Source organism: Balaenoptera acutorostrata, chromosome 7 (genome assembly GCF_949987535.1).
Source record: "Balaenoptera acutorostrata chromosome 7, mBalAcu1.1, whole genome shotgun sequence".
In the NCBI taxonomy this organism is placed as follows: domain Eukaryota; kingdom Metazoa; phylum Chordata; class Mammalia; order Artiodactyla; family Balaenopteridae; genus Balaenoptera; species Balaenoptera acutorostrata.
In genome coordinates this window covers 117,362,877-117,376,515 of record NC_080070.1, presented here as the reverse complement: position 1 = coordinate 117,376,515, position 13,639 = coordinate 117,362,877, and the positions used below count along the sequence as shown (strand labels likewise).

General features: G+C 53.1%; 2 protein-coding genes across 3 annotated transcripts in view; both read left to right on the top strand.

Moving 5' to 3' along the window:
* Positions 1–3,375: 3,375 nt before the first annotated feature.
* The window catches only part of ABCA13 (ATP binding cassette subfamily A member 13), a 273,722-nt gene continuing 263,458 nt past the window's right edge, over positions 3,376–13,639 (top strand). Inside the window, 6 exon segments of the mRNA XM_057549669.1 lie at positions 3,376–3,486; positions 3,841–4,341; positions 6,953–7,119; positions 7,828–7,919; positions 8,611–8,652; positions 8,655–8,731. Of these exon segments, the coding sequence (XP_057405652.1) occupies positions 3,376–3,486; positions 3,841–4,341; positions 6,953–7,119; positions 7,828–7,919; positions 8,611–8,652; positions 8,655–8,731 (990 nt within the window).
* LOC130708611 (uncharacterized) lies at positions 11,193–13,128 on the top strand. Of its 2 annotated transcripts, XR_009008886.1 has the most exons (3): positions 11,193–11,673; positions 12,119–12,168; positions 12,551–13,128. XR_009008886.1 is itself a non-coding variant. In XM_057550331.1 (2 exons), exons 1-2 carry the CDS (start codon positions 11,367–11,369, stop codon positions 12,997–12,999), a joined length of 756 nt encoding a protein of 251 aa, XP_057406314.1. In that variant the 5' UTR covers positions 11,193–11,366; the 3' UTR covers positions 13,000–13,128. The 2 variants fall into 2 exon arrangements, 1 of the variants encoding a protein (XP_057406314.1); XM_057550331.1 differs by lacking the exon at positions 12,119–12,168.

Genomic DNA, 13,639 nt, shown 5'->3' with positions numbered 1-13,639 from the left:
TGACTCAGCGTGATGTCGAAGGGGGTGGCCCGCTGAGAAGCCAACAGGCCTTTTTGTTTTTTTAAATCAATCTCCAGGGCTTGTCAAGGATATTTATTTTCAGGGAATGTCCTTGGGCAGCTGTAGCCTTAATTAGTCGATGTGGCCCACAGTTAAAAAAAAAAAAAAAATTTTTTTTTCTTTTCGAAATGCTTCCCAGATAATGTTATTTATATGTTCAGTTGTGTCTGATGTTTGGGATGGTTTTGAGTTTTGTAAGGAATATAGAAACTCATCTGAGGGAGGGACAAAAGCCATGGGGGGCTTAAGATGCGACAGTTTGTGAGCTGCTCTTCTGGACCACGTTCGTCATCTCAGAGGCCGAGAGACCAGGGCCTAGGGGGTTAGAAAGATAAGGGTTAAAGCTGTGAGCTGCTGAGCCCTTTACATCAGTGGCGTTAGGGCCTAACTCTGAAGAAGATTTCAGCTCTTCTGAGCCAGGGCAGCTTACGACAAAGTTGGTCGGGAGGCTTTTTTGCCACGTCACCGGGGCGGGCTCCATAAAGACCAACACACACAGGTGTATACACACAAGTACACCTACGCACGCATGCGAACACAGAGACTTGCGCGCGCGCATACACACACACACACACACTATGGCGCTCCAGGAGTCTGTTTAAAGATAAGAGTCTTCCTTATGTAAAGGTGGGTTCCCGTACCCACGTGGAAAACGTAAGAATCCCCACCTGGCTTCCTCCTTTCTCTCTCACACTCTGATCATGTACCTTTGCATTTCGAGAGGACGGGCTCAGACAAGAAGAGAGAGCAAATGTCACGTTTGTTGGCAACAAAATGACGCTCTGAACGAAAACAGGAGACCTGCCGTTTCCTAGGCTGTGTCCTCGGATGTCTGTGGAGCGAGTTGGCCCAGCAGGGGAACGGTTCGTTCACGAGTGTTATGACATGTTCTCGCACAGAGAAGCAGATCCTCACCTTTAACGCCGCTGTCTGTTTCCCCCTAAGTGCCGTGGAAGCGTGTCAGGCTTTTCCGCAGCCTCCGGAGCCCCAGGACCTCGAGGTGACTCTGTGGAGAGTGGAGATGCTGGTCCAGCGTGTGCTCGTCCTTCTTGCAGGTGGGCTGCTTGGGGAGAAGGGCTGCCCAGTGCCCCTGCTGGGCGGGCAGCGAGGTGGTCAGGTGCCCCTGAGTTTCTCTTGGGCTCAAGCGCAGCCTTCTTGCCGGTTTCCAAGGCCCTGAGTCTCCCCAGCCTCCCCACCCCCGGGCTGCGACCTTCTCCAATCAGCTGAAAGGCCCTTCCCTGCCCCGAGCTCGGCTTCTGGGCTGTGTCTCTGCTCCTGGAATGTGCTTCCCTGTGTTTGTGGCTTGACCTTCAGCTGTGCCCTACGGCTAGAGCGGGGCATCTCTTCCAGGAGGAATGCCTGCATCCCCTTCGCTGGCAGTGACCTTGAGTTGACCTCTATCGAATGCAGTGTTAATGCTCCTATTTCTTTTTTTTTTTTTATGGATATAGGAAACAAATTTATTTAATAATTAATAAATATTACGTTTAGTGGTATTACAGAGAACTACAGTCTATGGCGGATATCCAAACACTGAATAAACGTGGGTGAACGTTAGTATTAAGTATTTGAATAAGGTAACAGTCATATCTCCCAGCAAGGTTAACAGCACTACCAGAATCACGTGAAGAAATTGCCAACTTAAGCATTTGTTTTGCTTCCCAAATGTGTTATTTTTTGTAACACCACTCATAGGATTTGTATAAGGTATATATGATGCATGTAAATGTATTGATATTTCTTTTATTTGCAAGAATGACTCACTGTTAGCAGCAGATGGGGCCATGAACACACACCCATAACATGGCAACAGCTACAAGCAACGTGGGCTGATTGGATGGAGACAGCTTCTCTCTTGACTTCAACCTTCAGCTTCACGTGTCAGCAAAACCTTACGGAGCAAAGCTCAATGGGATTCTGGCACAGACATGGTAAATCAGGGCAAGTGCAACTAACTCCTGTACCAGGACTAGCTCGCTGTCACTGATTGCCGGTCTCCTGCCTGCTGTGGCCGACCTTTGATGAGTCCTTTGCCTTTTACCCTCTTCCCAGCGCTGACTAGTTCCCATTCACTTGCTGAGACCTCCTGAGCTCTGAATGCTGCTTCCCTCTAGGTGTTCCTTCTCAGGCTTCCCCCACACACTTCCCTAATGCTCCTATTTCTTAAGTCTCCCCCCTCCCCCAGCGTCAGTCTTCCTTGAAGGCAGCATCCTTGTCTCTCTCTCCTGCGTGTGCCCAGTGCCTGGGGTAGAAGATCGTTCCACTGACCGGGGCTGGGTGACCCATGTAGTGACCCGAGTCCCAGAACACGTTCTCTAAAGTCCTGGCACTCAGTGCTTGTATTTTAGCTTTTTGTGGCCCTTCCTGCAGTCGTCTGCCACTTCACTGAGAGCAGGATCTGTCACTCATTCAGTTCTGTCTCCATGATACTCAGAGTAGAGTCTATGTTAGTGAGTCATTAATACTTATATTGTGAATGGGTTCACTCATTTGAGATCCTGCTTGTCAAATCCACTACTACAAATTTCAGTGAAATTTCCTCTTCATGCCATTGCTGAAGGAAAGTGCCACGAGCTGCCTTACAGGGCTGCTGGGTGATTTTCAGGACTTTCTCTAAGGTGTAAACTCTGGTCTCCGAGCACTTCTGAGTCCGTAGACTGGACCAGCACTGCTGGAGTAATTCCGCCTGTGCACGTGTGTTGCTGCCTTTTCACGCCTGGTCTCCTGAATGAGGCTGCAGAGAACCCACTCGGTGCTGTCGGGCCTGAGGTCCTTGAGAGCAGGGGCAGCAGGAGTGCTGGGGAGACGGCTGTGAGCGCAGAGGGGGACAGGGGGAAGCCAAGGGTGGGCTGATCAGGAAAAGAGAGGAGCTGGGGTCAGCGGAGCGGGCGGTGAGCCCTGGGCCCTGCGTGGAGCCCGCCAGGCTGGCCCTGCACCCGTCCCAGGTGCATCCGAGACACCGTCTCATTCTGCTTCCTCCTCCTGACTTACTCTCGGGCGGTTGTTATTATCTAGATAGATGTTATTTCCTTTGGGAAGCTCTTCTTGGCCTCCACTCCTGGGGTCAGGGGCCCTGCATTAGGCCCCTTGACTGTGCCCTGCGGGGCGGCCGGCCCGTGGTCTCCTCACGACCGGGCCTGCCTGTTGATCAGCAGAAACCCAGCGTGTGGGGACTGGAGCACAGGAGCTGCTGGCAGATGTTTGCTGAATGAAGGAATGAGCACATGCCAGGAGCCCTCACTGCTTGTATCTCTGTCCCCTGGGACTCCTGCCTGTGTGGGATCCGTGGGGTTTTACACTGACGTCCTGGCGGGAATGTCCGGCCACGGCCAGCAGCGGATGGGCCCAGGTGTGTCACTGAGCGGGTGTGCGGGGCTGGAGGACACCGTGGAGAGCTTGCTCGGGACCCAGGGCAGGCGCGGCCAGGTCCAGGGCAGGGAGAGTGGTCCGGGGACCCAGGGTGGTTAACTGGGGGATGCAGGCGGCAGAGACTGGGAGCCAGGAGTCGGACCAGCCCCCACCTGGGGTGACGGGAGGAGAGGCCAGCCTTGGGTAGGAACCAGCATGTCAAATACCTTTTCAAACAAACGTAAACAAATGAGGTTTGCTCAGGGCAGTCATGGTTTTCACCTACAGCCCGGAGTAGAGACGAGCAGGAGGGCCGCAGTTGGAAGGTGGGTCGCAGGCCCCCATCCTCCACTAGGGGCGCCACCTGCCCCTCTCCGCCAGCCTACGCCTCCGCTGTCGCTTACACTCCTGACACCTCTGTGCCTTGTCCAGGTCACTCCCAGGATGTGGGCCGGCTCCTCCCAGGCCTGTCCCTCTGCCCCCCCACCCGCCCCACCCCGCTGCCAGTTCGCTGCCGCCCGGAACCACGAGCTCTCCCTAAAGGAGGCGGCTGGTGATGGGGTCAGTGATGGACTCTGGCCAGCAGCCTCCATCCCGCCGGCACTCTGCTCTCCTCACCCGTCTTCCCAGGACCACAGGGGCCTCCTGCATCCAGGCTGCCCCCGCGCCGCCCCCCACCCACACCCTCCGCCGCCTCCCCCACTCACCCCCACCCACCCCGGCGCTCGGCCCCGCCCCCGGCACTGGGCCCCGCCCACCGGAGCTCGGCCCCCGCCCACCGGAGCTCGGCCCCGGGAGCCCCGCCTCCAGCAGCGCCGGGCCCGCTGGGACCGCGGCCCCCAAGACGCGTGCGCAGACCCAGCGCGTTGGAACCGGGAGGACCAGGGCGGACCCTGGCCTGCGGGCGCCCCGCACGCGGCTTTGCACCTGCTTGTGAGTGTTTTCACGTTACGGAAAACGAAATGGACTTTTATGAGTAACAGAACTTCCATTTGTTTCAATTAGAGGAAAAACGTTTTGCCCCGACAGGCAGGCAAAAGGCGCAGCGCCGCTGTCCGTCTCTAATATCTACATAAATGCGCTAACGTACGGTTGTCTCGGTGCCAACGTGGAATCCCATGCGCAGAGAGAGTCTCCAGCGGTTGAGTCGATACGAAGAAAGTTAGGGGTACCGGCTCCTTACCCCCTTTCACTCCGTGCTCTAAATGGTTGAAAACAGCCGTAAGGAGCTCGATGGGGATCAGAAATTACATGACAACGTGGCCGCACGTGCTGTTCCGGGGCGAGCAGACTCGGAGAAAGTGGCCGGACCTCAGGTGGAGCCGGGGGTCTCCTACCACCTCCCAGATCTGGACCTTCCATCCCCGCTGTGGGCAGCGTTGCGCCTGGATGGTCCGGTGCCTGGACGGTTACAGACCTGCCCCAGCAGGTGAACGAGAAGGAGAGTCCACCGTGTGGTCTCTGCCTCGAGGGCGCCGGGCTCAGGCTTCCCACCGACAAGGCACCGCCCGCCTGGAGCCCCCGAGCCCGTGAGGAGGGGTCGGAGCTTTCCTCCCGGTGTCTCTGCTGCTGGGAGGGGGTGCTCTTTCCTCTCTACAGCCTCCTGCATGTCAAGATTATCACGGTGTTAAATTTAAGAATAAAATCCTGCTATAGCGGGAGTGCTATAAATGAGTAAAATTAAATTTAATTTGCATATAGTTACAGATTATGAGCCAGAGGTGCTTTTCTGCGAGGGAACCCTCCCCAGTGCAATACGCTCTGTTCAGCCTGCGTTCTCGGAAATGAGGCTCCTTGTTTGTACCTGCGGCTCTGACCCGGATGTGTCTGGGCACCTGGGGGCCAGGATGAGGGCCTCCGTGGAGGAGGGAGAAGGCAGGGCTGTGAAGTGTCGGGTGGAGGATTGGGGGTGGCTTGGAGAGCTCCCTGCCCAGGAAGGGGAGCAGAGAGTGAAGGCCCGAGGGGCTTCTACGAGTGTCGTCAGACTCAGACGCACAGACCTGCCCCTGGGAGGGGGCCTGGGCATCCCTGGGTCTTTTGCCCCCTCACCCATCCTTCCCCTTCTGCTCTCCTGTGGTCGTGTTGTGGTCAGTGGAGGAGGGGTCTGTGCGCCTGTCTTAGGGGCAGTGACCATGAGGGAGGGAGCAGCCTGTCTCCCGGGGTGGCAGACATCTGAGGGTCCAGCAGGCAGAGGGGACGCGGGAGGAATGAAGCCACGTGTCCAGGAGTCCTGCCACCAAGTAGGAAACGGAGAGCCTGGCCCGATGGCCCGGCCCCTCCCCGCCCTGTCCTCCCTGGGGCGTCAGACGGACAGGACTCCAGCCAAGGCCTTGCGCTCTGTACACGCTGGACCCTGGCTTCCCACCCGCCCTGGTCCGCGATCCGGAGGTTCCGTGCTGGTGGTGGCCCCACGAGGCAGCGCGAGTGTGGGTGCTCAGCTCATGTCCTGGGAAGCTCCCCTGTGCCCAGGGACCCCCGAAGGAGGGACTCAGAGCTCAGGACCCTCGACTGTGACACCTCAGGATTCTTCACATTTAACTCACTTGGAACATACATTTGTTAGTTCTCTGATCATCTGAATGATCATGATTTTCCTTTGCAAGAGTGACCAATGGCACTTTTGAGAAAAATATTTAGAAGTTTTATTTATTAAAATATTATGTATTGATTTATGTTTGATGCCTTCACATAATCACCATAACCTGGGTCTGTGCTTCCAACATCAGGAAGAATTGGGTGATGAAATAAATAAATTCTGATGATGTGAAATACATGATATACAGCAGGACTGCTGTGTCCAGGGAAATGTACATAGATTTATATGAGTGTCTGCTGCTTTTTGGCATGTTTTACATTTTAAATTACCTATATTTGTCAGTTAATTTAACAAATGATAGATATTTTACATTTTTATCAATTTATAGGTATAAATATATTTTGCAAAATGATTGGTCTTTTATAAAGCTGTTTATGCTTGTAAAAGATGCTGATAATGTATCCATGCAGTCTTAGAGTCAGGGCCTAGACCGGGGGTTCTTCCACGGTGCTTCTCAAAGTCCTCAGGGCTGCTCCCCCAGCCGAGGGGAGGCCTGGAAACTTCCAGGCTGCACTGCAGACCTTCAAGGTGGGCAGACCTATGGAGAAATAGACATGTTTTCTTTTCAGTCATCGGTTTTGTGGCTGTTGATTTTGAAAGGCTTCAGTTTTCAGGCCAGGAGGCCATGTGCCAGGTCCTCAGCTGTGCGGTGCTGGTCCCTGTCGTGTCCTCTTGTCCTCTGGGTAAATGGCAGAGCCGGCTGAGAGCTGGACTCTCCTGGTTCCTGGCCAAGGGCTCCCTCCAAAGCCCAGCAGCGCCCAAGGGCAACTGGACAGGATCAGACATCCTCCATCTTCTCTGCAGTGCTTCCTGAGACCAAGGAGAGTAGGCTGACAGCTTACAATCCACGTGATGCCCGGCGAGGTTGCACGTGTGTCTGGTCTCCAGACTTGAGCTCATACCAACGAGTAAATATGTTTCTAACTGTATCGTTGCTGTGTTTTCTAGGAGCTGGAAAAGATAGGGACCTCTCCCCATCAGCTGAGTTGTGAAGGTGTTATCAGGAATGTGTCCAGCTCCTTGGAAAGCTTCAGGAGCAGCTTGGAAAATGCCAGCGAGCAGGACTGTGAATGCCAGCCCGGACCGGCCTCCATGCTGCACACGCACACGTATGTGCCCTCTGGCGGGGCCCCCGCCTCCTCAGTCTCCCTTCATGAAGACGATGCATTTTAAATTATGAGTTTCAGACAATAATGTGTACAATATACTATTAACACATGTGTTTTCTCACCAACACCAAAATTTCCCGTGACTTTAACTTTTTAAATTGTAAACTGTAGGAGCAGCATTAGTGCTAAGGCTAGCTTTACTGGGGATCAAGAAGTTGGATCAACATGTCAAGATCTGAGATTACAATATGGTATTGAAAAAGTTCTACAAGAGCAGTCAGCGATTTTTCAAATGACCTTCACACTAGATTAATTTTGTACTGTGTTCTCAAAAGTGTGAGCCCCCGGAAGAGGAAATCAGGGCCTTTGTATTCTGCAAGTGACTTATTCACAGAAGGAATGATGTTCCTCTGACTTCTCGATACCTCGATTTCTCATACATGCCACGGTCTATCCTATCGGTTCCTTTCACATTTGTGAGAAGCCGTTTGTTACCCATCCTTATTCCTCAGACTCATCTTGCCTGGAAGGCATCCTGGTATTGACGGGTATTCACACACAGAGACATCGTGTGTCGGAATCTCTGAGAAATTTTATGGAAAAGCGATATTGTTCTCTAGTTCATTTCCTGGGAACTGAGGCAGCACATTCACTCCAGCACTGTTCCTGGTGTTTTATCTTGCCTAAATTAGCTTTAATTTTCTGCCATTTTAGGTTGGCCCAAAGCCTCGAGAAGACTTTGTTGTCTGGGAATCCCATTATGCATTTTCTTAGCAATTTCACAGTAACTGGGGGGTAAGTACGTAGTTCCTCCAAAATTGCTTGATTAAAAATTAAATTTAGTTTCTCACACAAATACATTATTAAAATAAAACTTATTAAGGGAGAGTTATGCTATCTATATATGATAAATAACAATTTAGAGCCTGGCAGGTCTGATGTATTTGGGGTTGAGAAGGAAACCCTAAAGTCTTGGGTACCAAAACCAAGAGGGGGAGAAAGAAAAGCTTCTGTGGTCTGGGTGTCTCCCTGGCCCTCCCTCCCTGCACATCTGGGAGTCTCTCTTTCCCCATCTGTCCAGTCTTACTATTCCTGAAACACTTGCAGCATCAACAAGTCAAGTCTGAAGAATCCTGGCAAATCTCCTCTTGTTAGGAAAAGTGAGATGGATGGATACGTGGAGAGAAGTGCGTTTCCTTGGTCACTGTTCCCTCAGAAGAAATACCTCTTTCAAGAGTCGAGCATCAAATGCACAGGTCTTAGAGGAAGCAAGGGAGTAGAAATACCCCGTAACCTGGGGTTTTGTTTTACTTCCGGTAAAATGATCTCAGTTCCTCCCAGAAGAGTAAGAGATGACTTTATTTAGTGCTTATTATGGGCTGGACGTAGTGGAGGAACCGTCCTTGCCAGGTTTTAATGTCAAATCTTGCCTTCACAGTCAGGAATAGCCCAAATGCTTATTATTATAAGGTTTCCTTCCTTCTGATTATTTTTCAGATGTAAAAGTAAAAGAGTTGATGCAGAACTTCACCAAGTTAACTAAGAGCTTCGATCTTCTCTCCACATCTCAGATGAAACTATCAGCAGCATTTTAGAAGCAAACGTTTCCCACTCAGAGGTACAGTTTGCTGCTTCTCCCGCCTCACGAGCCCCTGGTGTCCTGGAGCTGTCGGCCTCGTGTGGTCCCTTCTCCCCTCTCCCCCCACGGCTGGGGGTTGAGTGTGAATGATGTAAAAAGGCAGAGAGGAGATCAGAGAACAAGCTGGCCACCCAAGGGTGTTATCGTCCTCTGCCACGACCATGGGGTCTTCAGTTTCATAATGTTGTCTTCATTGGGGTTAGAAAGGATAAAATTGGTGATGATACTTATGCCACTGATTCCCAAACTGACGCACGACAGCCCAGGGACCTGCCTGGGTAACTGATTTCCTTTCAGTAGGGTTAGCCGGGTCCAATCTGACTGCACCGTGGGAGCCGCTTAGTGTGACAGCAGCGGGCAGTCAGGCCGTGTCGTCCCCACGGTGGGTGAGGAACACTGATTAGGGCCCCAGAAATAAGGAGGTGGGGATGCGGGCTGTGGCGGTGGGCTGGGTTTGCCCACGGAGGGAGGAGCAGGTGAATTTCACCTGGATCCTCGGCAGGGACTTTGCTGAGATAACCTTTCAGCGCATCAAGTGGGGATTTACTTTCCTGTGCAGACCACCTGCCAGAAGCACTAGCCACCAAGATGGCTCTCAAGTGACCATTTTTATTGACAATCACCTGGGCCTCAACGGACATTTACTTTCACCTTGATTCCTGTTGCCTGGGGCTACGTGCAAGCCCTGACAAGTAGATGAGTTAATCAAGAATTAACCTGCATTGAGAACGAAACTGATTAGAAGCTAGGAACCCCACATTCGAGTTATGGTCTCAAGTTGTCTGCGGTAAGTCACATGGGTCTTCAAGGAAAATGTCAGAGGCGGCTTATCGGACGGCACGCGTTGCGGGTGTGCGGGGGTCAGGGTGGGGTCAGGACACCGCCTCATCGGCTGCCTTAACTGTAAACAGTGGTCAGATCTGGTTTGAAATCTTTATTCAGGGAACTTGTGACGGGAATGGAGCAGTGAGTTGATTTCAGTAGCTGACCCACAGGGCTGTATGAGGAGCGTCAGCTTAGCTGACTTCCAGCCCTTGTAGATTCAGAATGTTACCATCTTCTCGGCCCGGTGGCTGCTGCCCGATTAGCAAGTGGCCACCGGGGGTCGCTGACGCTCCGTGGCGGGAGCGCTGGGCCTCGAGAAGGCTCGCGTTCTGAGGTGCCTTTGCTGCAGAAGCGGCTGTGCGGTGCTTCCTGCGTCACGTGTCTCTCACGATGTGAGTCGCTGCGGGCGGTCCCCTGAGTGGCTGGACGGTTTGGTCATTGGCGGGGGCGTTAAAAAAGCTTGCATTCTTGGTATTCAAATAAGTAACGAAGTTACTCGCTGGGGTAAAGTGTATCCATGAACCCACACGTGTCTTAGGTTACAAATTCATGTGTGGTAGGTGACAGTTTGGGGCCTAGATTTTTCTACGTGGTGATGTTGACAGCACATGTTATGTGTTACTACATATAATCTCTAGTGACCTTTCACTCTTTCTCTCTCTGGGCTCCTCCGCCTTACTTTCAGTCAGTGTTGAATTCATCACGTCAGAGCCTCAGCGTTCCCGGGGGGCACATTTCCTTGGCACGAGGTCCTGGGAAAATGGCAGGAGCTCGCACTCATTCACTCACCTAAAATCTCCCTTCCCGTTGTGTGAGCTTCCAGAACCTGGAGCCCCCAGCCCCCAAAGGGAGCCGGTGCCTGTGGGCTGGCTCGCCAGATCAACAGACACGTATGGGCAGCGAAGTCCAGAAGCGCGTGTGCCGTGGAATTTCAGTGTACGGTGTACAGCAGCGGGGCCACCGGGCCCGGGAGCCGCCCTGCAGACGGGGCTGGGGGCTCAGACGGACGTGATGAGAAGCCGCTGGCTGTGAAAAGCGACGGGAGGATCGCAGGGTGGAGGCCTCGGGTCCAGGGGCCAGAGGCAGCGGGAAGGGAAGGGGCTGGGCCGGCTGTTCCGGGACACGGTGCCCCTGGGAAGCTCCCCTCTGCCCGCACTCCGTCCTGAACCCCGGCAGCTCCCGTCGAAACCAAATCACAGACTCCCGGACCCTGGAGCTCACCTCCCACACTGCCATCCTGGGCTGACTCCCCTCCACCCACCCTGGACGCACCCAAGCCTTGTAGGCTGCAGTGCCAGATCAACAGCGACTCTCTCCCTCTGCGTTCCAGGCCACATATTTATTCTTTTAAAGGCAGCAGTGAGGTCGAAGAGTCAGGACCAAATAGACTGAGAGGGCGACCAGAGGGTCTGCTCCCCCTATCCTCCATGACTGAGCGCGTTCGCAGGGCCTGGGAGACAGGCTACCACCATCCTCAGCAGACTTGCCCGCCCACCCTCCAAGTTCTTACAGACGGAGGTGGGGGAGGGATGCCCGAGAGCGCTGATCTCTTCCTCACCGCCCCCCCCCCCCCCGCCCGCCCAGAGGGAGAAAGCGTCCTGACACCTTGCCTTACTTCCCTTGGGCAGGAATGAGTGCCTTTGGTGGCCATCTGGCCCAGCCTCTCTCAGTCGCTCCAGGTGGTTCTGTAAAGCATCAGGGACGCCTGGCTGGCACACTGTTTAGTGAGAGAGATGCCTTGCAGGGATTCGCCCACATCTTCCATTCCGTTGGTTAAAAGCTGCAGCGGATGGTTGTTGGTGGGACTCATGTCAGAGTAGACACCGGTAAAAACTGGCTCATTCTGGCTTTTTCCCTCTGTGAGAGGGAAAGAAATAATCAGTGTGTGAGCGGAGCTAAGGGTTTCTGGCCCACGCCGAGGAATTTGGCCACGTGTGCCCTGGGAGGTACCGCCAGCCACTTGGAGCCTCTGATCCTGAGGGAGCTCGTCCTGGACTCTGAGTCCTGCAGACCACCCCGTTCCCACATCATCTGGCTGGACTTTATGGTCCTTTTAACTTGGGGAACTTCATACCCTCCACCACCAGAGGAAAAAAGTAAGTGGCTGCTTCTAATGGGCCTCTGTTTTCCTATTTACACTTATGTAAATATTTTTGAGCCTGAGTTTCAGGATTGAGTGCACTGATCTCTGCAAAGGGTACTTCTTACTGGTTCTGGCCAATTATTCTAACCTTCGAGGTATCTTTGATCCTGATCTACTTTGCAAAGTGTCACTTGTCTCTCAACTTGGCCAGCCACAAAGGAGACAAGCATGTCTTCTATGCTTCTATTCAAGTCATTAGTGCAGAAAGATGCCCACAGCCTGGGGACACCCATGCCTGTTGAATAGTTTGGGGTCTTAACTCAGCCATAGCACGTCTGGAGTCCTGCTAACTCATTAGTCTGATAAGTTTGCCTTCAAAAGAAAATGACTGTGTGTTGATCTGGCCCATTTATGGTGACTCTCTCAACATGGTTTCGGCAATTGCCATTTTCTTGAAGGTCTCATGGAGAACCCAGGATCAGAATTCACATGAGGAGTGACATTATCTGTGGGTAGTAGAACCATTATCTTGTCTGAAGCCCTGGGAGGAGGGGGTTAGGGTTTGGGTTAGGAAGGAGGAGAGGGAGGGGAGGGCACTGGGGTTGGGATGGAAGGGCCAGGGGGGAGCGGGGCTTCCCTCCAGGCTTGCAGCCAGCAGGCACCTCAGTGGGTGGGCACCCCATTACACCACCCACCCTGGGCCAGCTTGTGGGCTCGGTGCAGGGCGGGGGGCGAGGGTAGGGCAGGAGTACATGATGCTGACCCACAGACTTTTCGGTGGAGTATGGAAACAAAGAAGGAATTTACTAGCTTAACTCTCTCTCTGTCTCTCTTAAATTTAATACTTTTCAATCAACAAATGCATCTCACTTTTATTCGTCTTTCTTCAGATTTCCTGTTGATCAAAGCTCTGTTTCTGCTGGTAGCCTCCAGTCAGTCCTGGTGGATGTTCCTGGGCTGTGTGTCTTTCACAGTGATCTCCTCTGGTCCCCCTGGAGCACCTGTGGGTCTTATCGCCGCCTCTTCTGCACAGACGGGCAAGCTGAGGCTTGCAGGTGCCGCCAGCCGCTGGGCAGTCCCACGGCAGGAGCTGGAGTCGCCCTCCTTCTGGGCCCTTCCTGAGTCCTCCCGGCCTTCCTCCCACCGTGTGGGGCTGCAGCCCTTCCACACGGCCCTCAGAGCCGTCTCCTGCCCTCCGGTCTCATTCCCATCCAGGCCTCTTCTTTGCGCGAGCAGATCCGAGCCCGCTGGGACACGGGCAGCAAGGCCCGGCTCCTCTCCGTCACATGGAAGGTGCTTCTTAGTGTCGATCCCACTTCTTTGCTTCGACAAGCCCTGAAGTGCCACAGTCACCTCCCCCGCTATTTCCAGTTCTCCCCCATCACTGTTGGTGTTTCTCTTCTGGTCATAATTAGGTTGAGAACAGTGATCGCTTCCCAAGCTTCTCTGCACCTCTGAGTCTAACATTGTCAGCTGGGCAAAATGGGGACCATCTCTGTGGTGCTGCTCTGAGCACAGTTAGGGTTTTGGCAGATGCTCAGTGAACAAGCTCCTGCTAAAAATGCAAATGTTTTGCCTAGGGATCACTTTCACTTTTACAGGGAGTCTGTGAACTCAAATATCTAATTATCTGAGTGTGTGTGTGCGCATGTGTGCTGGGGTCACAGTGGTGGGGAGCTGCCTGCCCTAGATCTCTGGCGCCTTGAAGTTTTCCAAGCCGGACATGGACGTGTAGGAAAGGTACCAGCAGCACAGCATCCGTGTGTCTGATAACTGACTGGACCAGCCTAAGCAAAGCCTGAGCTGAAAGATGCCCGTCTGACTTTAAAACAGATTCACCCGTGATATTTCCAGCCCAACAAAACTGAGTATTGTCTCTGTTTTTCTTATTCCCCACCTGCTTCATGTGCCTTTCAAATGGGGAAAATGGTCACAGTAAGATTAAAAAAAGATAAAGAGTAAAGTAGAGAAGCACAGAG